The sequence below is a fragment of the Telopea speciosissima genome, chromosome 3, assembly GCF_018873765.1.
Source record: "Telopea speciosissima isolate NSW1024214 ecotype Mountain lineage chromosome 3, Tspe_v1, whole genome shotgun sequence".
In the NCBI taxonomy this organism is placed as follows: Eukaryota; Viridiplantae; Streptophyta; class Magnoliopsida; order Proteales; family Proteaceae; genus Telopea; species Telopea speciosissima.
Genome location: NC_057918.1, coordinates 55,176,433 through 55,202,964, shown reverse-complemented (window position 1 = coordinate 55,202,964; position 26,532 = coordinate 55,176,433). Strand labels below are relative to the sequence as shown.

General features: G+C 37.2%; 1 protein-coding gene across 2 annotated transcripts in view; it reads right to left on the bottom strand.

Moving 5' to 3' along the window:
- The window catches only part of LOC122656137 (hydroxyacylglutathione hydrolase 2, mitochondrial-like), a 108,100-nt gene that overhangs the window by 53,637 nt on the left and 27,931 nt on the right, over nt 1–26,532 (bottom strand). For both annotated transcript variants that reach the window (XM_043850586.1, XM_043850585.1), the window contains exons 2-4: nt 11,036–11,218; nt 2,173–2,376; nt 1,786–1,909 (exon numbers count right to left, since the gene is read on the bottom strand). In XM_043850586.1, coding sequence (XP_043706521.1) covers nt 1,786–1,909; nt 2,173–2,376; nt 11,036–11,218 — 511 coding nt within the window. The remainder of the gene's footprint in view (nt 1–1,785; nt 1,910–2,172; nt 2,377–11,035; nt 11,219–26,532) is intronic.

The window sequence follows — 26,532 nt, the reverse complement described above, 5'->3', positions numbered from 1 at the left end:
AAGAAACGATGGGGTTAAAGCTGGTTCTAACCTTAGATCAGATTAGCTCTGATACCATGTTAGAAGAATGAGAGAAGAATGGGAGAATGGCTTGAGTGAATTAATTCCTTCACTCACAGCCCAGCCCCTATATTTATATTTTCACTTATAAACAAAAAGACAATACTGCCCCTGTATAGCCAACTATGCTTATAACAGGGAATAAACAAGAGAAAAAGGTTTAAAAAAACAAAAAAACCCCAAAATACCCTTATCGGGTTACATAACTCAACAGAATGATTTATCTAAGCCTAGGGAGATGAGGTTAGCTCGTACTAACCTAGTGGGGCCAGCCCTTGAGTGGTTGAGAATTACTGAGAGAAATCTTTAGTATGATGGTAAAGCACCTATTAAACACATATATGAAGGAAAGCCTGAGTTGGAATATTTACCACGAGCATCCAGAACTCGACGACAAGCTCAAACAAATTCCCTTCGACAACATCACCACCAAAAGGCCTTCAAATCTGATGACAACTTCAAGCCTCCATCAATGAGATTCAGTTTGCAAGTTGAAGAGTATTGGAAATCTGACATCACCAATGTTAAATCAGCGGCTGAATACAAATTTACATTGCCAAAGGAAATTGAGAGAGCACAAGTTGAAGACAAAGCTAAAGTGATCACAGTGAATTGTGATGAAAAGAAAGAGATAATGCCTGAAGCTTCAAAGATGGAAAGTCAACATGTAGAAGAATCTATTGAAGAGGTCAATGTCAAAGAGAACAAAGTAGACAAAGTTGAAACAGCAGAATATGAAGAGGTGGTTGATAGCACTCCACAGGAAATCGTTGGCATTCAAGATGTTGTTCTTGAAGAGGTGCAGCTTGCACCTCAAGTCTTAGATGAAAAGGTTACCATTGTTGAAGACTCCATGAACACGACATACACAGTTGATATTGATTCAAAGGTCAAGCACATAGAGTTTGTTATGCCACCATGGTTCTTTGAAGAGAGCTCCATGCCTTAAAGACTACATTCCTAAAGTCTCCAAGCAACCAGAATTCTATTGGGGAATAGTCAAAGCTGCTATTCACATGTTGTTTCCCCCTCATCACTAGAAAATTCGAAGACGAATTTTTTCAAGCTGGGGAGAGTTTATGCAGATTCATCACCAAATAAACTTGTTCTATTAGGAATAAGTCTAGGGTTATGTTATATATATGTCAGGCCTTTGATCCCATGGTTTTTTCTATGTAGTAGCCACTTTTATGGGCCTATAATATGGGTAATTAGGTTGCATATGGGATTAGTTGCTATAGTTCCGTACTTAGTTTTATTTTGCAGTTTTAGTTCATAAATTGAACCGGTTCAACCAATGGTTCAATTTAAGTGATTTTTGTAGTTATCTTTTTAAGTGTTCAGTGGGGCTAGATTAGGACTTTGTTTTGAGTCTATTTCAATTTCCTAGTCAGTTTAAGTTGCTGTATGCAACCTAATTACCCATATTTTAGGCCCATAAAAGTGGCCTATTGCATCACTTCTGACTTTGCCATTTTGGCCCGGGCAATGTTTGAGGTTGCAGGCTTGCAGCACTTATTAAACAGTGGGTTTTGTTCCTCTGAGAAAGACAAGAAAATTTTTTAGTTCCCTGGATGAGTTCGGTGGCCCTGAAACACACATCCAAGGAATTCCCTATACAGAATAGCAAACTTGTGTTTGCATGAATTACGTCAAGATAAAACTTTCTTGTCAACCAACCACACAAAAAAATACAATAGACTAAAGCTAATGTCAGTATATAACCTCGTGTGTGACCAGGGGTTTCCATCACAAGCACCTCATGACCTGCAAACATCCATGTATCCCCATCATTTAGAGCTATATCAATGCCCGGAATTCTATCCATGTCTATGGCTGAGCCAATTACCTGCATATTACGTGCAGAGGGTAATTAAAATCCCATGAGATTTAGAAAGAGTTAAAATTACTCAAGCATGGTCACTGGTTCGAGTCTGGAAACAGCCTCTCTGTGAAAGCAGGGGTAAGGCTGCGTACATTATAACCCTCCCCAAACCCCGAAGTGGCGGGGGCCTCGTGCACTGGGTACGCCCTTTATTACTTCCAAAATAAAATAGAAAATTTAGAATACGAATATCAACTTTTCATATGTAGCAAAAAGCACTATCATACCTTGGCACCATACCTTGCTTTTAACTCTGTATTTCCACCGGTGTGATCATGATGGTGATGCGTGTTGAGTATGTAGGTCAGATTTCGATTTGTCCTATTCAGTGCATCTATTACAGGTACAGCTTCAGAAGGATCCACAACTCCGACTGTACCTGTACCCACATCATGCAAAAGATATGCATAGTTGTCCTTGAGGCATGGTACCTGAAGATGATAACTGAAAAATAATTAGAATCATAGTATTAACTATATCAATCTAGAACCGAATCATAGTTAAAAGCAAATTACAGAGATCATGTTCCTCAACTGTTCCCAAATTATATTCCATTTTAGTGTAGTACAACATATCTACTCATTCATTCAATGGTTAGAATATATGGTTAAGGGCCAGTTAGGACAGGGGAAGAGATTACAGAAGGGGGATGGGGGTTGGGGGGGGGGGGGGGGGAGTCGCAGACGCACACAACCAGACAGGCTCTCAAACACAACCAACTCAATTCATCTTTTCAATCTGTCCAATACGTTAGTTACAAGCATATAAATAAGAAATAAAAAGCTTAAACAAGGAAACAACTATTCTAGGACTCCTTAAAACTAGCTAAAACTCTTTCTACCAAAATTAAAAGATTACATAATATTTTTCCAAATAAATAAACTTTCTAAAATCATACTTGGCTCCAAAAATTCAAACTGACCCGGTTCATCTCTGTCTGGATACCCAAATGGGTTCGGGTCAGTCCAAGATAGTGCACTTGCATCAAATCCCTCGGTGTTGTGAAAAACTCACCCACGAGTTTTGTAAAAAGGTAGAAATAAAAGTTTACGAGTGGGGGCTGTCGGCTCCTTGTTTGCAACTTGAAGAAAATCGAAAATATGAAGCTTTGGGGGTACATCCATGGATGGAAAATCGTGGGGAAGAACAAACTCATGATGTGGAATAGCTTTCACTACACAGAATTCCGTTATTACCTGAACCACGATCTTCTCGTCTTACGTTGCCACTATATGTTGTTTTGGTTAAGGCTGTGTTGCCTCTTTTTTGCTTTGAGCAAACTTCATCAACTAAACCATGAAGAATGAATATGTCCGGTGCATGTGAAAAGGCTGTAGGGTACACCATAGTTCAAAAACTCAGCGAGTTCTCGAATATCTCGAGAATCTTGAGCTTCTCAAGACGAGATGACATACGCATGGTTTAAAGTATCGACCGAAATGATACGATACGGACCAATAGGTATTGGTATCGGTTGATACCGATACGATACATACCGATACATATCTTTTTTTTTTTAGAAAATAGTATGTTTCGATTGGTATCATATTGTATCGGCCGATACGGTCCGATACAATACGATACGATACAGACCGATACGTATGTTAAAGGTTCTATCAGAGTATTGGTATGTATCGGCCGATACGGCTCGATACATACCGATACACATTGACACGGCCATTAAAGGCCCATGTGACTACCAAACTATGATTTTGTTTTTGAGATCAGAGATTGTTGGAGATTTTATAGAAAAAGGAGATTTCACAGAAAAACTTGATCTTTGTGTTTATATCCTGGTTTTTAAACTTATTTTTTGCTATAAATCGATAGATTTAGATAAAACTAAGTTTGTTGATCCATCAAACTTGTTCATTTGCAAGGATTTATACTCAAATCGATGGTCTCTTGTCTCGTTATACGTTGTTCTCCATTTTACTATTTATGCAATATACATGTTATATATTGCTCATTTATATTGTTTTTTGCTCCAAAATAATATTTCCATGTGTATCCCCAATACGGTACGATACGATACGTCTCTTAAAATCACCCTTCCGATACAATACCCGATACCGATACTTTAAACTTGGGACATACGAGACCCAAAATATGCACAGTTTCGAATAACTCAACCAAAATTTTGAATATTTCGAGAATCTTGGAGAAATCTCAAATATTTCGAGAATCTCGACCTCCTTGGAACTCATAGTATTGTATTGTTGGGAGTTGGGAGTTGAGAAGTGGAAGACTAGGGTAGTAGGTGTCTATGACTTATGTATTATTCATTGTACTTGGGTTGGGTGTCTATGTAATATGCATTGTGAACACTTCACTGTATCTTGTGGTTTGTAGTAGAAACTTCAAGTCTTTTAACTATTTCTTAAATAATTATTCAATATTATGTGTCTTCATCCATTATTGCATAATTCACTTGTTTTACTTGCCAATTATGTCTCATATCATTCAAACAATGTGTAGAATAGGCAATATTACATTAAGGGTTCGGGCCGTTCGGCCTTTATTGCCAACCAAGGGTGCAAATTCAAAACACCAAATTGGGTGTTTTTTTCCAATTTGAAGATTTCAATATGTTTATTAAGCCTAAAACAAGCTTCCCTTAAAGTTTCGGAGCCAACTATGGCCAACTGCCCACCGAAACATCATTCCAAAACCAAAAAAAAAAAAAAAAAAATGCACTATCTCGTCGAGGACTCGACGAGATCTCGAGAATCTCGACCTGGTCGAGACGAGTTTTCAAATCATGGGGTACACAAGTTTCCGTCATGATCAACGATGCCTTTTCGTTCTTCTAACCACTCTCGACCCAATTTAATAATGCGCTGAGGAGAATCATCAAACACTTCAGAATATGCACAACCATAATATTGAGAAACGAAGAATTCGACGAATACATAATCCTCATAATTAATGATTATCTGATTGGTCTTCAATAACATATCCACACCAGATCACGATATGAAATTGTCGCTTTGCCCTTCATTAATAAACAACATAGCAAGCCTTTCTCATCCACCGCACCATCCCCGCTCCCCCCTCTTGCAACCTCTGCTGGATTGGCCGAGAAGATGTCCCCCACCTCTTTTTTGACTGCACCTTCACCTCTACCATCTGGAATAGGGCCATCTCATCCATTTGGCCACGCAGCAGAAGGGCCCGGAGCTTTGACCGCGATCGGCTCTGGTTGCTCAAGACTTTTCCGGGGAACTCCATTTGTGACACCATTGGGAAGCTAGTCTTTAGCGCTGCAATCCACCATATCTGGTTGGAAAGGAATCTCAGGAGATGGACTTCCAAATCTAGATCCTTCGACGTGATTTGGAAAGCCATATCCTTTGATGTCTCTACCAAGCTCACTTGTATCCGACACAGGCAATCTATGGACAACGTTAGGAACAGGCACATTTTGTCTTTTTGGGGCCTCGATAATGGCCTCTTGCGGTCCCCCTCCTCTGCGTAGGCTGGCTGGTCGCCCCTTCCCCCTCCCCTCTCTTTCTCCCTTTTTCTTTTGCTTTCTTGTATATTGGTTCTCTCTTCCCTGCCCCCCCTTGGGGTTCGGTAATATATTCATTTACCAAAAAAAATAAACAACATAGCAAGCTTTCCGTTAGGCAAGCGAACTCTAAACTTGAACAGAAAAGAATCCATAGCCAAGCTTGTCTTCGGAATTGCTATGAGCCCACAAATAAGAGGATACTCAAATCAAGGGGTGGGTTAATGGAAAATCCTGTAATTAGGTGAAGTTCATGACAATAATGGCACAATTGTAATTAAATTGAAATTCCAAAGAAGATGGCAAAACCTTAACAAGGGGAAGTTCAACTAGAAACACAACATGGTTGTGACGTATAAGAGGATAGGGGCAAACTTGAAATGGCAAAAAGGGAATAAAGATGGGATGGAGTAGTAAATATGGAGATAGGGTAAGGGAATTAATTGAATTGAGTGAGGTGGGGTACACTAGGAAATGAAAATAAAAAGGGGTAGACAGAAGACGCGAGAAAAAGGGATGATAGTGGAACTTATCATTAAAACCATGGGGAGGAGTAGAAGTCGAGTTCGAATCATCTTCTACTAGTGAACAACCAGCAGAAATGTCGACTTCGACAAGGATTCAAGTTCGAACCAGTAGTGAGTGTGAGAGATTGGTCGTCTTCCACTAAGATACGGAACCAGCAACGATGAGGAGTTCGGCTCCAACTTGGATCAGGGAACTACCACTTCGAAGAGGGCGGTCATATCATCACTGCCGAAAAGAATCCAGGAGACCAGCGACGTCGAAGGAGGCCGCCACTACTGGAGTCGACTCGAAGTGATGGCTCCGAATCAGATATGATTTTTTTTTGTTCCCTGCTTCGCACTCTCTCTGCTCCTCTTTTTTCTTCACAATGGAACCATAAAAAAGGGAGGTTGTTCAATCAGTTCTCAAGGGGGGATGGAAGAAGGCGGTGGGGACAGTTGTTGTTGGGGATCAAAGGGAGCAGTGGGGTTGGGCTTTGGTGGGTACATAGGGGTAGATTAAGTTTTCAGTATGGGCCAGTGGGTTGCTGTGGTATCCGCAGGGTTACGGGCTTCTGTGGAATCGAAGGGCGGGTGGGGTTTCACTGGGAATCGAAGTGGAACCCCACTTTTTTTTTATTGGGGTGGAGTCCTAGGATGAGGGGTAGTCACAGCGGGAAGGGAAGGAGGATGGTAACAGAGAAGAGAGGTAACAGTACTTAGCACAGGGAAGAGGAAGATTGATGAGGGAGGATGGGGATCTTCATCTCTGATACCAACTTGGTGGAGGGCCAGTTAGGAGAAGAAATCGCAGAAGAAAGGGGGAGGGGGGTTGCAGACACACAACCATGCAGGATCTCAAACAAAACTGCTGAGAGGGTGAATATTCCCTCTCGGGATTAGCATCAAGCCTTTGGCATTAATCCCAAGAGATCTCCTCTCTCTTCTCTTTTTAGTTGTTACTTTACCATTTTACCCCCACTTTTGTAACCCCTTTTATCTGAAAGAATATCGCAGCTCTCTCATTAACGAGAGCTGCTCTTTGGCTTACTTTCCTTCTTCTTCTTCTTCCTCTCTTCTTCCTCACTTCTTCTATTTCTTTTCTGCTCATTTACAAAAACCAACTCAAATCATCTTTTCAATCTGTCCAATACTTGGTTACAAGCATATAAAGGACTTAAACAAAGAAACAACTATTCTAGGACTCCTTAAAACTTGCTAAAACTCTTCCTACATGTCCTACCAAAATGAAAAGATTACATAATATTTTCCCAAATAAATAAACTTCCTACATTTCTACTAGACACAAAAAACTCAAACTGGACCCGGTTTATCTCTGTCTGGATACCCAAATGAGTTTGGGTCGATCCAAGGTAGTGCACCTGCATCAATATAGAAGACACAGGGTAAAATTATGGCCCAAAAGATCTTCAATATGAGAAATACTGCCTTGTATTTCTATAAGAGGATGAGCCTCCCATAAAATTTATTTTGTAAAATACATATAATAAAGAAAAAATGATCGAAATGCTATAGGTATCAATATCATCGACTTACACTACCATAACAACGCATACTGACTTATATTAAAGCTCTTGAAATCCATTGTCATTTTATGCTGGTATGACTCAGTGACAACTATTTTCCAAAAATTTTTTTATTATTTTCTCTGTTGATGATGGATTTTCTGCTTATTGGGGCCTATTTTGTTACTTTTTGGTGCTTATATAATGTCATTAAGTAGGGTTAGTTAGGTACTATTACTGGTTAAAAACATAGTTGTCACGGCGTCATGGCGATCCAAGTCGGTGGAGGGGTGTCTGATCGATATATCGACACGTCGCCCGCCATGGCGATCATGTCGACCATGTTTTATTTTTTATTTTCTCTATTTTTTAATGTTTTAATAGATGTATACTCAAGCCATGTTTTATTTTTTCTCTATTGTTTCTCAAGTTTTAAGGATGGCAATCTTGTAATTAAGCAGAATCTAAGAAAGGGCATAAAAGGGTTTTGATTTAATGACTAAGGGTAAACTTGGAGGGATGTGTAAAGTATGGACAAAGGGGAATAAAAGAAGAGAAGGATACTTTAGGAAAAAGAAAAAAATAAGAGTTTGTAATAACCCACGATCAGATTATGGTTGTCTTCAACCTTATGACTTCAGCCTGGGACAGAAAACAGCGCAGTACGAAGGAGATAACTCCTTCAACTCTTCTCGGTCCAGTCTAAATCTTCAGGCGAAGCATCGCCACATCATGTTCTATCAATTCCAGCAAGAACTCATCACAGAAATCAACTAAACATGGAGTATTTAATCCCTGGAATCAGATCTGGCGACTTCTTAGTTGCTAATAATCTTCAAAGGTTTGAATCTCAGGGCAAGGAAAGCTTTTGGGTGCGAACCTCTCAGGTAAGGATCTCCCTAGGGTGGTGATTCAATGCACCAAAACTCAAGCCCAATCGACTCTCTCTCAAAGGGTTCAAAACAATTCTATTGAGGGTTGCAGTCACCGCCCAACAGAGAGAACATCAATGGCAAAAAAAGATGAAATCGAAGAGGGAAAGAGAGACAAGACGCCATGGTGTAGGTCGATATGCATGCTTCTCCAGCGCCAGGACACCATGGCGACGCCATGACAACTATGGTTAAAAATGTCTTTTAATAGAGTTAATAAGTTAGGAGTTATTTTCAGTTTAAAAGTTTTGGGGGGCATATGTAATTAAGGATTCCGATAAGGGTATGTTTGTAATTTCATCACTAGTCCCTTGTCAACATGTATCAAGTTACTTGAGGGAAAGTAACTAGTTGCTAAATAATTCGTCCTTCTAAAGAGAATAGAATGAATGAAAATTTTCTCTTCAGCAATGAGCTACTGCTATATGGATTCACAGACTTCTTGAAAGTGGATTCCTAGACAAGTGTTCTCTTCATCTCTTTTCTATTCTACTTGTTAATTTCTAGTTCTGTTACAGTTAATTCTTTAAACCCTGAAACAGTTTCTTTTCGACCACTAAACTACATTAAACATTCACCTAAACAATGCCCTAACCATTCCCTATCAACTCATATATTCATCAACCATCAAAACTAGCCTTAGATTCACCTTAAACTCTATACTGTTTACACTGTCAATTGCTAAAACAGCAAGCTCTCTCTTAACCTAAGGTTAGTTGGATTTTATCCCACTTTTTGAAGACGGTAGAACCATGGTTCAAGGTCTCGGTTTTGGACCTGGTTTCAGCCAGGCAGAAAACCGAGTTGGGCCGAGATCTCAGCGAGTTGGTGCATTTTTTTCTTTTTGAACTCGAAGCTAGGTTTCAGTGGGTTTTTGACCTAGTTAAGTCGTGAAACTTGATATACAGCCTATTTTGGGCCATTTAAACACAATGGCACTATCAGATTTTGAAATATCAAAGTCCAAAATAGGAGTTTGACTTCGGACCCTAGGTTGGTGGGCTACGATGTACTAATAAGCTCTATTCTACACATAATTTAGTAGTAGAAACCATACACTTAATGTAAAATACCGAGATAATACTGAGATCTCGTCGAGATCTCAGGTCAATGCTATTTCCGTAACTCGTCCTCTGTCTCGTCTCAGACCTTCAAAAACCGAGATATCTCAGAGATCTCGGCGAGACCTCGTTCCATGGGTAAGACCTATAGGTCCTACATCAGTTGAGTAAAACAAGACGTACAAAGGAAAAAGGAAAACAAAGGTTCTTCCAACATAGAATGAAGATTTTATAGATGTAATACACAAAAGGAATTTGTTATTTAGTCACAATGCAACACTTAAGCATTATTCGTACATGAGCAAGTAAATCGTCCTTTGAAGTTTATCTAGCTGTTGTCCGTTTTGTTTGGTTTGGGTTTCAACTTTCAAATATTCTACAGTTGCTGGGTGTTTACGGTGTTTGTCAGTAAAAATTAGGTTAATTATTGTATCCTTTCCTCTCTCTTTTTTTAAACACCTTACATCATGTCAGTCCACTCTATGTCTTCTCATTTTTAATTTCTAGTGCTTCTCACCTGCTATTGTCTATTGAGGGTTGACCACAATGATTGATTGCTTTTGTTATCGTTCCCCCTAGTCATTTAGTTGAGATAATTTTTTTAATCATGTTCCATCATTCCCATCTTCTAGGGCATATCTTATGTTAATGCATAAGGATTCAAATTTAATTTGCATAAGCTCAATGCACACCCTTTTTGTCCTCCTTGTCCTTTCAGAGCCTTCAACCTTCTCCAGATCACTCCGTATGGATAAATATGTGCTTATTTTAGTAATGGGAGAGTCATTGTCTCAGTAAGCATCCTAGACAGGAATCGCTAGGTGAGTACCTTTAGGTGCTTTTATGTCACATGGCAGTTGGTGCTAAAATATTGTGAACAAATTGTGCACACCATCCTTAAATTGTGTTGTAAGTTTACAAAAGCACTACAAAATATGGCACTTCGATAGGTCAACTTCATTCAAGATTTAGACTTCTGATGATACTAAATGAAAAGGTTTGATACACGCCAGACCATATGATTGAGTTTGATTTTGAAATTGGATACAAAGCCAATCCACATGGTCCCCTATCTATCCAAAATTAAAATTGACAGATCAGCCTTTTACTGCTATCATTTGGAAAGAGAGAGAAATTCACTAGACTGAGGGCTATATGGTTGAGATGGGTCACCAAAATTGACATGTAGACAGTCCAAGGGGTGTTCAATCTTTCAACTGATGAATTGGCCATATCCAAAATATTTTTCTCCACAAACAAAGATAAATGGGTGAACAGGGAGGTTGAGAAGCCCTTACCCTTATTTCCAACCTATGATCCAGTAAGGTGGGTACACAGTTAATGAATACCAGTGACCATGCCAACTTTTTGTAGTGTTTGAGTCTTGAGGTGCATTTTGTAAGAAGCAAGAAAAAAAAGGAAGCATTTCATAGACAGGAAAAATAGGAGTGATATTTGCAGCTGTTAAAATGATCAACCAAATGGGGTCTATAGAGAATGAAATGCTAACACAATCACCTTCTGGAGCAGTAAAAAATCAAGAGGAGTGCTCACCAGTTCAATTTGCAATGTGGAAGCCATATTCACCATACTACATAGAAATTGAGCCATCCCAGGTGCACGGTTACCTCCCCGCAAGGTTTTCAATTGTCTTGACAAGAAGCTCCATCCAAACGATACAGATTTTCTATAGCATCGTTGTCTCAAACGTGGCCATAAACTAGGTTTCCCCCCCGCCTGTAAATAGAGAAGTTCAAAGAAGAAAGTTTTGAATCTAAGTAAACATACTATGGAGTATCCACCCCCCCCCAAGAAAAAAAACACACATGAGACAATGATCTTTTGGAGAACCAAATAGTTCCACTTGAGTATAGCAAAAAAAGTTTAGATGGCATAGGAAGATCACATGTCCACTCAGGGACATCTAACAATTGTGATTCTCAAGAAGAAATCAAGGAAAACTATAGATCAGAAAAAGGGAAACAAAAAAATCAATATATCAATAAATTTGTTTCTTATTAAAAAAAACTATAGATCAGCAACAAAACCCAGCCCAAAACCCTTCCAAACACATAAAATAAACAAGGTATAAAACAAAGGCACAAAATAAAAGTTGCACAAGCGTATTGGAAGTACTAATAATCACAAACAAATTGACGAGTCTTACCCTGCATAGTTTTTTCTATTAACAAATAAAAGGAGCTCCAATCAAAGGGTGATAAATCGAGTTGCTATAATAGATCTTAATCAAAATAAAGAAACAGCTGATGTATGAAGTATGTAATAAAATGATATGTGAACCAATAAATTAACTAATCCATCAAAGTAGTATTCTAAATTCTTACCATGCGCAGATAGGGACAGAATTTTCCAAATATATCCCTAAAAATCAAAGTATCTTCTCAAATTTATAATATTTTTCTGTAGAATATCAAAATTTGATAATATGTCATCCAATGCCTTTTCAAATGGTATTTCACCCAATCTCTGATAAACAGGGAAAAAAAAAAAGGGAGGAAAGGATCAGGGGTTTCAAGAACCACAAGAGCCAAACCCAGAAAAATAAAACGGTGCAAAGAAGAGCCTTTAGAATACAAGAAACGGAAGGGCAATCCACTAGACATTTGCCACAAAACATCCAACATAGTTCAAAATTTCCCTCGAAATTGAGCGAAATTAGCAAAATATTTTAGTCTCACTAGGAGTCGCAACGAAATGTTGGGAGAAATAAAAGTCCTACCAAAATTTAACCAAAATGTTTTGGCTAAATGACTGAGTGTTTCAACTAAATGATTGAAACCATGTATGATTTCGGTCATTTTGGCAAAGCTTTACATTCTAGACATAAAAATAACTTATTTCGATGCAATTCATTTCAACAATTTCGCCCTACTTCACCCGCGAAACCACCTAAGTGGTCAAAATTGCCTCAAAAACACGTTTTTTTTTTCCAAAAAGACTTACTTTTGCTGCTGAATCCTTGGATTTCATTTGAGGAGCATCGTCTTTACTCTTTAACATTTGCGTGTATTTGAAGCATCAATTGCTCAAATTTTCCCCAAATTGCATGTTTGAAGGTAAATCCACAAATTCTTCCAATTTCTTGTGTTTCCTTGCTTGAGTTGAATAAATATCAGTACTTAATCATCATAACATCTTAAGTGCATGAGTTGAGTGTTTAACATGGATTTGCCATGTTGTTGAAATTGGGGATTTTCTTGAAACAAGTTATTCTATAATTAGGGACAAAATAGTTGGGTTGGGAATCTATCTTTTTTATGTTAGACAGCGTATATAAATCTAGAAGTTCATGTCAATAATTTTAATTTTCTACCCAAAAATTCTTTGATTTCAAAAAATTATTTTATTAAAATAAAATTTTCAAATAATTACGGTCGAAATACCTTGGTTGGGGCTTTATTTCATACATGTTAAATACCATAGACCCAAGTGTAGTGAAAAGTGAGCAAGGGTTAGCTAGGGCGTGAGACAAGAGCAAGGATTAACGCCAAGTTAGAGTAATGGAGATCAACCTTGGAATCAAAAGGTTTTAAGATAAGTAAAACGAAGACGGAGTATATGGAGTGTAACTTTGGTTACACTAGGATGGATAATGAGGTGGTGAAAATTGATGAGAGGGAGATTCTGCAAAGTGATTATTTTAGGCGTAATGACCTGAACCCGGACAGGGTCAAAAGTACTGCCCTCACGGTCGCTAATCAAATGATCTTCTATATACCTTGATTTATTTATCACAACTCCCATATAACATAACATACACAGCGGAAGACTAACTAATTGGAGTTGGATATACTTCATAGCTCTAAAGAGTATTTACAAACAAACAGTAACATTGGTGGCCGATAATTGCATTTAGTATCAAAAGTTATCACAATTCCGTTACATTTCTCTTACTTCTTGAACATATCTTATACATTCTTACAAACACAAAAGTATATTAGCAACCCTCATTAGCTACTCAGCCCTGTCTTTCAAGTTTATGCACCTGACGCACGAACATCCATTTGTATCTGGTTCAGTATATACATACTCTCCTACTGTCTCATTTGTAAAATTACCATATAAAATGGGGTGAGCTAAAAGCCCAGTGAGGAGAACATGCTACTAATCATAAACATGTACATGTATTTATACATTTAATAAGATCACAGGTTTATTATTAGGTTAAGTCAAGTCAATTGTGTACTACCGAATGTGCATATAAATGTTGAGGTAAACTAGGCCTCGCATCATCTCGATAGACCACATGACCATGAGAACATACTCTATCATTAACTCTCTTTATTAGACCACATGATCCGTACATCATGCTCTAGAATTAAATGGTTTGTACTAGACCACATGATCCGTACCAAATGATTTGCACTAGACCACATGATCAATACATCATGCTCTAAAATTAAATGGTTTGCACTAGACCACATGACCCGTACGCCATGCTCTAGAATTACCATTACATTATACCTCATCAAATACAAAATACCTCACCTAGTACATAACCCCCTACTGGAAAGGGATGATAGACACTGAGTATTGTAATTACATTAACTTTCATTTCATACACTTGATTCTCTTTCTTTCTCTTTCCATTTCATGCTTTAAACATCACCATCATCATCTTATTTCATGCTTATACATCATCATCATCATGTCACTACATACATATACATCATTATAATCTCTTCATTCCATACATTGCCTCACATATCATTCTCATAACCATTCTCATACTAGAACATAAACATAAACATATAACATTATCCACAAGCTCATCAATGCATGACATCCAAAGAACATACCATAACAACACTCACCTAGGCATCATCAACAATTGACATATATATATATATCATACTATATTATAAATGTAGAAACTCAAAAATCATGGCAAATCTTTTCATACCAAAAATACCCTTCAACAATATTAATAAGCCCAAAAAAAATACCCTTCATTAATTATTAATTGTTACAATTTTCAGCTAAATTAAATTCTTCCTCCATTAATAAACCCCTCCTCAATGTTACATTAATTATTCTTTTATAAAAATTAATGGACCAATCGTTTCCCTACTTGGTTTTCTCACGTTTTTTCAGATAAATTCAACAAGAGATAATTATTATTAATTATTAATTAAAAATTAAAAATTATAAAGAGAGAGTAAAATAATCGCATTTTTCGTTGAACAATGTATAAAACCCCACTTTCCAATGTATAAAATAATCCCATCTTATCTTACCCAAAAAAAAAATTTACAATATTATCCATTATTCCTTGAACAATCGATAAACCCCCCTCAATTAATTGTTATAATTTTGAAAATACCCTTCATTAATTATTAATTATTAATTGTTATAATTTTCAGCTAAATTAAATTCTTCCTCCATTAATAAAACCCCTCTCAATGTTACATTAATTATTCTTTTATAAAAATTAAGGGACCAATCGTTTCCCTAGTCAATTTTCTCACTTTTTTTCAGATAAATTCAATTTAATTATTAATTAGAAATTATAAATTAGAAAGAGAGTAAAATAATCCCATTTTTCGTTGAACAGTCTATAAAACCCCACTTTCCAATGTATAAAATAATCTCATCTTATCTTACCAAAAAAAAAATTTACAATATTATCCATTATTCCTTGAACAATCGATAAACCCCCCCTCAATTGTTATAATTTTCAGCTAAATTCGATTCTTCCTCCATTAATAACATCTTATCTTAAAAATAAAATAAAAAAATATTACAATATTATCCATGATAAACCCCCCCCCAATGTTGCATTAATTATTCTTTTATAAAAATTAAGGTATCATTCGTTTCACTACTTAGTTTTCTCACGATTTTAAAGCTAAATTCAATTCTTCCGCCATTAATAACATCTTATCGTAAAAAATATATATATTACAATATTATCCATGATAAACCCCACCATTATTATTTTAATCATAATTGACGGTGCTTTTGAATTGACAGGAAAAAAATGTTAAAGATGTTATGAACAACATTTCTAAAGTGTTATTGCTAGATCTGGATGATACAATTGATTTTAAGCTAGAATTATAGTTTAAATACTGCTCAATGTCTTTACTAAGATACAATTAAAAATGTATATATTATAAAATGAAAAGAAGTTCTAAAGAAATAAAAGAAAAAATGGATTACTGTAATGTTTGTTCATATAAACAATTTTATTATTTAAGTAAAACATCTAAAATATTGGGTGTTCATTTCGGTGATTCATATATGAAAAAAAGCAAACACGTGCATTTGCACGTGCAACTTTACTTACGCGTTACTAAACAATACATCAATCACATATATACAATATCCATGATTCCCTCACCTCTATTCCACTTCAGTAGATCACCTTGTCAATCAATAGCACAAGTATACACTCTTTGATGTTTGAGCACTTCTATACTTTGATCTTCCTTACTTCACCTCAATCAAACTCTGAGCATTCTAACAAACAATTCCAATTCCAGATTGAACATACCACCTTCAAATCAACAATGAAAATATTTATTAACATATCCTCTTCATTCTAAACTAAACTATTAAAATCAATACAATAACCTAAGATGAACTAACCTTACAAACATAGTTCAGATATCCAGAACTCTAAACCCATTTTCCATTCTTCAAGCAGCCCATTGTTTCTCAATCCCCTACTTAATTGATAAATCTAACATCAATTTCTTCTTCTTTCCCAATGTTTCCAGCAACAATTTCTTCTTCTTTCCGAATGTTTCCACCAACTAGTTGATGATCCAATTGCATTTTCCTTCTTCCTTTCTTCTTCTTCTTCTTCCAAGTTCAGAACTCAACAAACCCAAAATGAAAAAAATAGATTTACTTAACTAAGTTATCAAATCACTAATCTAACGTTGGTCTAATTAATTCAACTAACCCCTTTACTAACTTAGATTAATTAGACTAATAATACACTATTTACCTAGTCAAAATTAGCTTAACAGAATATTTGACAGCTCCTAGTCAAACACATGACACCTCATTTCCACCTCCTCCTTACCTTGCTATGTGGTTGAGTTCCTATTGTCACCACCACCTTGGCCATACAAATGATGGTTGTTTAGACTTGGTCAAACAAAGTGGTTGACCCTTGATAACACATCACCTCTATGTCATATGACTGCTAACCATGTCACCACCACATCCTCTCCATGCACCATGTGGCTGAAGTTCAAATGCCACCTCCTCCTCTTAGGATATGTGGCAGTCTCCTCTATGGCACCTCATGCTAGAGCATGCACATGGTGATGTGCAAGTGTGCAACCATGTGACCCAATCAAGAGCTGCCACCTTAATCAGTCCACTAAGCACACTTTAGTCTAAACAACTTAGATTAATCCTAATTAAACTTACTTCCACCTAATCTTACCACCTCATGCTTCACTATATATATATATATACACACACATCTTGTATTACTTATTATATACTATAGACATATATATACCATAGTGTATAATAACACCACATAATTTTTAATATCAATATCTTATGTGTAATTATAAAATAATCACCTAAACATTAAAATATTAACAACTAATCCAATTAATTATTTATGACCTGCTTGAATGGTGTTACATTAGGTATTTTGGCTCAATCATAAATAAAGAAGGTGATATAGAAGATGATGTTTCACAGAGAATTAAAATAGGATGGATGAAGTGGAGATATGCGTTCAGAGTGTTGTGAGACCGCCGTATTACTTTAAAACTTAAAAGGAAAATTTTATACGACAGTCATACAACTAGCTATGATGTGGTGTGGAATGTTGAGTAGTTAAGATGCATCATATAGATAAACTCAATATAGCGGAGATGAGCATGTTGAGATGGATGAGAGGAAAAACTAGGAAGTATAAAGTAAGGAACGATCATATTAGAGCTAGTTTGGGAGTAGCCCCGATATATGATAAGCTACTAAAAAAGTCGTCTGAGGTGACATGGCCATGTTCAACATAGGCCTTTGGATGCTCCAGTACGGAGGAGTGATCTGATTTAGATTGAAGGTACTAAAAGAGCCAGGAGCAAACCTAAAATGACCTTAGGAGAAGTGGTGAGGAAAGACATGCATAGCTTAGGCCTTGTATCAAGTATAACCTTGAATAGAGCTGATTGGAGAGCAAGGATCCAAGTAGCAGACCCCATTTAATTGGGATAAGGCTGAGCTGTTGTTGTTGTTGTTAAACACCATAGACCGATCTACAAGTTCATGTAGGTGGCTTTAATTTTCTGCCAAAATTCGTTTTTTATTTTGAGTCCAAAAAATTATTTAAATTTTTCAGAAATTATAGGAAAAAAGGGAAAAGTAATATTTTTGGGTATCTAGTTGTTTTAAAAGTAAATTACATTCTTGAAATTTTGACATAAATGCATGACAACATTGTTATGCTTTTCAACTGAAAGTGATTATTAATGGGTTGTCCCATACTTAATTATTGTTAATTATGTAATTTATATTTCTTAAAAATCTTAAGAAAATTTTAATTTGAAAAAATATGACTACATAAAGTAATTAGAAATGGCTTTCTAGTTGTTTTAAAAGTGTTAATTGATGCATGCTTGGACCTTTGGGATAGAAAGTTAAAGGTAACTAAATTCTTGAAATTTGGACGTAAATAATGGTGGTGTATTTGTCCTATATTGATTCAACAATGTAAGAGTTGCATCATGACTAAGGATGATGGGGATTTAGAATGGAAGCATGGCACACTCTTGTCTAGGGATAAGTAGAGAATACAATGTAAATATTGTGGAAAGAAGATGCAGAGCGGTAGGTCCTAATGTAAAGCACAGTCTCAAGTCTCAACTAACCTAACCTCAGATAGGATCATAGAATTAGCCCCAAAAATCATTACTAGTGGCAATGTGGCAATGAACATTAGTGTGAACCTCTATGATGTATCTTAGAAACTCGTCTGCCTCAACGCTCACTCGTACGTGAGGGGGTAATGGTACCAAATCCAAGGGCCTTCGAGGTTGAATACCTAGCAGGATCTCAAAAGGTGTACAACCAGTGGTGCGATTGACGGAACCGTTGTACGTGAACTCGGCAATGTCAAGGATGGAGGGCCACGTCTTCTCATGATCACGAACAAGACATTAAAGAAGATTGTCGAGACTTCGATTAACTACCTCCATCTGACCATCCGTCTGAGGGTGGAATACCGAAGAGAATTTTAACTTTGTGTTCGTCTTCATCCAAAGGGTCTTCCACATAACTCATGAACTTTGAGTCACGATCTGACACTATGGATTCCAGCAGTTCTTGTATGAGTACCCCCTCTTTAAATAACAGTTTGGTTATATGACTCACATCAAACATCTTTCGACATGGTATAAAGTGAGCCATTTTTGAGAACCTATCCACCACCACAAAATTAGAATAATGCCACTCTTGAGTCCGTGGTAAGCCGAGGACAAAGTCCATGCTGATGTGCAACCACGGTGCATGTGGTACGGGTAGAGGAGAGTATAAACCCATGTTCTACTTCTCTCCTTTGGCAAGTTGGCATGGGCAACATCTATCTATCACATGTTGAACATCTCTTAATATATGTGGCCAATAGTACAAATCAGCAACCAGTGATAGTGTCTTGAACTTGCCAAAGTGCCCACTCATTGCACCTCCATGTAGCTCTCAAACAAGGTGCTGCCTCAGGGATGTGTAGGAATGCACATACGCATCCATAGGAAAAGAAAACCATCATGTAATGAGTGTGTTGCATTAGTATCTCCTTGCTGCAAAATTTCAAAGACTTTAGAAAAATCAGCATCAAATAAGTACTCATCTTTAATGTTGTTGGAAGAATCGTAGGTTAAAAAAGAGAGAATGAGAGGAAAATAATAACCTATATTCATTGATAGGTAAGCCCCTCTATTATAGGGGAAAATACAAAGGGATTGTTGGGGAATTCTACCCTACCTCCATAAGTGTTTTGATGATAACAAACATATTGGTCAAGGTCTCGGTTGTGTTACTATGTCAACAGGCTAATAAGTCAAAGAACTAGAAGGCACAAGGTAAAGACGTTCAAGACAAAGCTTTGAAGGTCAAGATCTCGAAGACGTACAAAACTTGTCAAGTAAAGAGGATCTTAAAAGTTCTTTTGAAGATTGAAGAACGTCACTTGAAGAAAGTCCAGATGCTCGTGTGCACATACTTAGATACACATTGCATACTTGTAATTACATTTGCATAAAATAAATGAAAAAGAATATGCATCATTTAGAGACCTTAGGAGGTTTTAATTGAACCCTTTTTTACCTTAAAATATGTTAGAATTGGTTGGAGAAAGTCCCAGACCAATCCTCAATGTCAAACTCTCAGAATCATGCCTTGATTGGGATCCGGTCTGTGATCCGGTCGACCGGATCACAGGGTATGGATCGACCGGGAGACACAGTGGCCTCACTGGTACGTTCCCATAAATGATCCGGTCGACCGGACATCAACCGGATGCTCTGTTTGCCCTCCAACGGCTAGTTTTTAACGGCTAGTTTCTCCAACGGCTATGATCCGGTCGACCGGCGACCAGATCAATCTTCTGGTCGACCGGATGGGTTAAAAATAGATCCGTTAGAGCACATTTTGCACATGTTCTAAAGGCCATTAATGAGCCTATAAATAGAGAACATGTCAAACCTTTTCACCCATCCACCACAGTCCAAAATCCAACTTTTGTGAAAGGTGAAAAGTCAATTATTGCTCTCATTATTGAAGTCTTCTTGTCTACATCTACATCACTCAAGGATTGACTTCAAATCTCAAAGGACCTTCACATGCTCACACTCTAAAGGATAGTCTTAAAGAAGGTCTTCATTTGCAAGTATTCATTTACATTATTTGACACTTGCAAGGCACTCCTTGCCTAGATAATCCTTACCTTTTATCTTTTGTATTAGTTTATGCTTTTAAGTTTATAAAGCATTATTGCATTAGCCTAGACTGTACTTAGGTTTTGCAAGGATCCTCTTATCCTTAAAAGATTCGGATTCTCTTATCCTTAAAAGATTGGGATCCGCTTATCCCGTAAAAAAAAGATTATAGAGGCGTTCCCACCTACTGTACTGAAAGGAAGTAACTAGTGAAATTCTCTCAAGGTTTAGAGGTGTGGACGTAGGCTAAGTTTAGCCGAATCACTATAAATTTTGTGTGTCCTCTATTTGCGCATTTATCTCTCTCTATCTTGTTTAAATTCAAGAAAATTTAAAAAAGGACAACGTTTCACTAGTGATAACCTATTCACCCCCCTCTAGGTTATCCCACATTTGGTATCAGAGCGGGAGCTCATTTTATGTGAGACTAAAAAATCCATGGGATCTCATTACACCAATCCTCTTGAGGGACTAAATGTCTCTAGACCTCTTCTGTTCAATGGAGATAATTTTCCATATTGGAATATTAGATTCAGGAACTTTACATGTGCTCATAATCTTAAAGTTTGGCATGTAATTGAGTATGGACCTTATTCTTTCACTAAAGTTGTAGAAGGTGAAAGTGTTCCTAAGGAAACCTCTGAATTAACTCCTGCTGAAAAGGAGAAAATTCAATATAATTTCAAGGCTATCACCTTCCTACAATATGCCTTAACTGATTCTGAATTCAACAAAATAGGTATGTGTGAAACGGCTAAAGAAATTTGGGATACACTTGTGGTTTCATATGAAGGAACCTCACAAGTGAAGGAATCCAAAATTGATAAACTAGTACATGAATATGAATTATTTAAGATGTTAGAAAATGAGAATATTTCGAATATGTTTTTACGTTTTACTAACATCACCAACAAGTTGAAGGGCTTAGGTAAAACATATACCAAGTCCGAAAATATAAGGAAAATTCTCAGGTCACTTCCCCCCAAGTGGAGATCGAAAGTAACGGCCATAAAGGAAGCAAAGGACCTCGACAAAGTGAGCCTGGACGAACTGCTTGGATCTCTTATTACTCACAAAGTCGAATTGAATGAAGATGAAAGATGGTCGAAAACAAAAGAACCAAAGAAGAAGACTATAGCTCTCAAGACTACTAATCCATCTGATGAAGAGAGCAATGAAGAAGAGGACATCAATCTCTCAGAAAAAGAAATGTATCTTATTACCAAGAAATTTCAGAAATTCCTCAAAAAGAAAGGAGGAAAATATTTCAACAAGGGACAAGCAAGCAATGGTAAGATAAACACTACATTGTTTGTTAAACGTAAAGGCTCAAAATTAATTATAGTACAAATATATGTAGATGATATTATCTTTGGTGCTACTGATGAATCCTTATGCATTGAATTTAGTGATTGTATGAAAAATGAATTTGAAATGAGTTTAATGGGTGAACTCAACTTCTTTTTAGGCCTTCAAATCAAACAAACTGAAAATGGGATTTTTATCAATCAATCAAAATATATTAAAGAATTGATAAAGAAATTTGACATTAATTCCCAAAAGGCCTCTAACACTCCCATGAGTACCTCAATAAGCCTGTCCAAAGATGAGAATAAAACTTCTGTTGATCCTACTCGTTATCGAGGCATGATTGGAAGTTTGTTATATTTAACTGCAAGCAGACCTAACATCATTTTTAGTGTTTGTGCCTGTGCTAGATTTCAAGCTAGTCCTATGCAATCACACTTAAGTGCAGTTAAAAGAATTTTTAAATATTTAAAAAGAACTATGAATATAAGATTGTGGTACCCAATGCATAATGATTTTGAATTGCTTACTTTTTCTGACGCTGATTTTGCTGGTTGTCATATTGATCGCAAGAGTACAAGTGGTACTTACCATTTTCTTGGATCATGTCTCGTTACTTGGTCCAGCAAGAAGCAAAACTGTGTGGCACTCTCAACTACCGAAGCTGAATATATTTCAGCTGGCAGGTGTTGTGCCCAAATCCTTTAGATGCGTCCGACTCTTCTAGATTATGGAATCCAATTCAATCCTTCCAAAATTCTTTGTGATAGCACCAGTGCCATCAATTTGAGCAAAAACCCTATTCTTCACTCAAGAACAAAGCATATAGATATTCGGCTTCATTTTCTTCGAGACACTGTCCAAAAGGGTGAAGTTGTTCTCGAACACATTGAGACCGAAAAGCAAGTCGCTGACATCTTCACCAAACCCTTGTCCGAAGAACGTTTTTGCACTTTTCGATGGGAATTAGGTATGTGAAATCCTTTTGATTGAGTCAAAATCCTTAAGCTTTGCCCAAATAGGCATTACGATCAATTTCTGGGCCGGACCGGCTTAAAATGGTTTTAGGTCATCCAGTCGACCTGATGGTCGAAACCGATCGATCGGATCGCGGACAGAATGGTTTTTAAACCATTCCATGGGTTATTTGGCTCATTTCCTTTTGTCCAAAACTTTTCTCTCTTCTCTCCAAAAACCCTCTCTTGAGTTTCTAGGGCAAAATCCTCCATAACCCTTGAAGTTTATTGCTCTATTGGTGATCAAATCTTTATTTCACCATCAAATCTTCAAACTTCTCTTCTACCCCAAACACCCTATCCAAAACCCTATTCTTTCAAAACCCTTGTTCTCTATGGCTTCCAAAGGAGAATCATCAAAGAAGAGAAAGACCGTTGCCTCAAAGAAGGATGCATATGATGGAACTTTGTTCATCTCTAAGGAGGCTTCGATTTGGTGGAAGCAATTTCAACTCAAGAAACTCATTAGGGTAAGGCTAGTAAGTGTCACTGAACTTAACAATATTCTCCCTTGTGAAATCAATACTTTCTTTGAGATGTTGGGTTGGGATTCCATCCTTTATCCCCAAGAGAAAGCCTACCCTAGGCTTATGCAACTTTTCTATTGCAATCTACAAGTTGTCGGTGTTGAAGGGGACTATACCATCACCTCTATTGTTAAAGGAAAACACATCTCCTTTGACACTGTGGAACTTGCCCAAATGATTGGAGTTGATGACTCTGGAGACCACAAGTATCTCCGTACCAAAACTTCTCCAGAAGGGTTCATGAATGTTGATGAAGTTTATGGAGCAATTTTTAAGAATTATTTGGGTGAACCGAAGGGTCTTACCGCTATTCATCTTGGAGATATCCATAGGGTGATAAATCTGATTTTAACTTACAAAATACTTCCTCTTGGTGGGCATAGAGATGCCGTTACCCGTTTCCAAGCATATCTCATTTGGTGCATTGCCAATACCCATCAAATCTGTCTTCCCTATGTGATTATGAAAACCATGGAATTGGCTACTGAAAGAGATTCCAAGGCCAACCTCCCCTATAGCCGTCTCTTGACTATAATTTTCAAGCATTTTGAAGTGGATCTTTCTGATGAAATTCCCTCCACAAATCCTACTGCCCTTGATACTTCTACCTTGAAGAAAATGGTCATTCCTACTAGTGCATCTGATGCTCCTCCTCCTCCTGGTCGTCCAGCTAGGCGCAAGCAAGCCTCTTCATCCATTGCTGACAGTGATGCTTCTGATGATGATGATAGTGAGGATGAAGAATATGTGACAAGGGCCGAATTTGCTGCTTACCAAGAGAAGCTTGACTCTCGTCTCCAGGGCTTTGATGATCAGTTCGCTGCACTTCGTGGAGACAACAAGGAGATCATGGCTCAGCTTCGGATGATCACTCAACATTTTCACATTTCTACCCCTCCTGCAGATGATTAGTGCCTTTTATTTATATTCTTTTAAGACAATTTGGGTTGTAATATTTGGACCAACTGCTTTACTTTTAGCATGACTCTTAACTGCTGCACATCTCTAGGGGGAGAGTGCTTTTGACTAATTGGTTTAGCCTTTTATAACTATATGGTTGACTTGTTTTGACTATTGGGTGCAATACTGTCTTTATTACATATATTCTGCATATGACTCTATATTGTAGGGGGAGCCTTCTCTACTCCTTTTTGTTGTTGACAAAGGAGGAGAAGATATGATGATTTGGATTTGAGTCATGGTTATAATGCATGACTTGTGAATATTTTGAATTTCTTATGAATGCACTTGATTGCTTTAATTGATTACTTTAAATTGAAATACATTGCATTATATATGGTTGCTATGGATGCTACATATTGCTACCAAATCATATGTTTGTCATCATCAAAAAAGGGGAGATTGTTGGGGAATTCTACCCTACCTCCATAAGTGTGTTGATGATAACAAACATATTGGTCAAGGTCTCGGTTGTATTACTATGTCAACAGACTAATAAGTCAAAGAACTAGAAGGCACAAGGTAAAGATGTTCAAGACAAAGCTTTGACGGTCAAGATCTCGAAGACGTACAAAGCTTGTCAAGTAAAGAGGATCTTAAAAGTTCTTTTGAAGATTGAAGAACATCACTTGAAGAAAGAAAGTCAAGATGCTCGTGTGCACATACTTAGATACACACTGCATACTTCTAATTGCATTTGCATAAAATAAATGAAAAAGAATATGCATCATTTAGAGACCTTAGGAGGTTTTAATTGAACCCCTTTTGACCTTAAAATATGTTAGAATTGGTTGGAGAAAGTCCCAGACCAATCCCCACAGTCAAACTGTCAAAATCATGCCTTGACTAGGATCCGGTCTGTGATCCGGTCGACCGGATCACAGGGTATGGATCGACCGGGAGACACAGTGGCCTCACTGGTACGTTCCCATAAATGATCCGGTCGACCGGATCAAATGGGACGATGATCCGATCAACCGGACATCGACCTGATGCTCTGTTTGCCCTCCAACGGCTAGTTTTGGCAAGTTCAAGACACTAGTGAAATTCTCTTAAGGTTGAGAGGAGTGGACGTAAGCTAAGTTTAGCCGAACCACTATAAATTTTGTATGTCCTCTATTTGCACATTTTATCTCTCTATCTTGTTTAAATTCAAGAAAATTTAAAAAAAGACAACGTTTCACTAGTGATAACCTATTCACCCCCCCTCTAGGTTATCCCACAGGGACTGAAATAGGCGATGTGGGACAAAAACCCACATAGCCGACTGTAGACATAATTACCCCTAACTAACTGTCTCTATAAGAGCAGTGACTTAAACCTAATAACATAGGAATTAAACTACCCCAAAAGGACCAGAATACCCCCACGGTGTTTTGGATTACATATTCCAACACTCCTCCTCAAGCTAGATTATACAAATAAGTAAAGAAAGAAGATCCAGCTTGAACTACTAAGAAAAAAAAAAAAACTCCATAATAATGCTAACACTCCCCCTCAAGTCTGCGTATACAAGGCACTAATGCCTAACTTGAACAAAAAAGGAAAAAACTAGGTTGTAGCAGAATCCAGCTTCAAGACGAATGCAGCTCCCAAATAAACCTTCAAGAACTTGAAAAAAATAGGTCTTCAAAACATAGGCAGACTTGATCAACAAACTTTCACCAATCTTTAACAACTGTCCAGTGATGAATCTCTGACTGATAATCTTGAAAATAAGCAACTAGGGCAGCAAGCAGCGGAAACAAATAAATCAGACAGCAGAAATGATCAACCCAACTGTAGAACCTCATTTAGGCAGGCAATAACCAAACATCTTCAATACTCTTTATCTCCCCCTTAGGCAAACTCAACCCAATAATGAAGGATACCCAATAGCGATGGTGGAGAAGACTGATCTCCTATATTTTGCACCAAACATCCTGCAAGTTCTGCTTTCAGCAATGGCTGCAGGTGTAGTGTACATAATCCCCCCTCACGTGTAGTAGTACATGTGGATAGATAACGGAGATGATAGTAAGAAATAGTGCAAAAGTATAATATTCCAGAATTTTCCAAAAGGTGCTAAGAGTAATGGAAAAGGAAGAAATGGCTATGTAGAGAATACCATAAACTTCTACAGTGGTTATGGGTATATGTCAAAGGTATTGTATAGGAACTGGTGAAGTGAAAAAAAAAAAAAAAAGCTGTGGGATAAAGAACCATGGATAAAAACAATACAACACAGTAATCATCAACCTTCTTTAATCGATCAAACTAATTCCAAAAACACCAATCTCCAATGATCAGATCTGAATTATAAAAAACAGGTT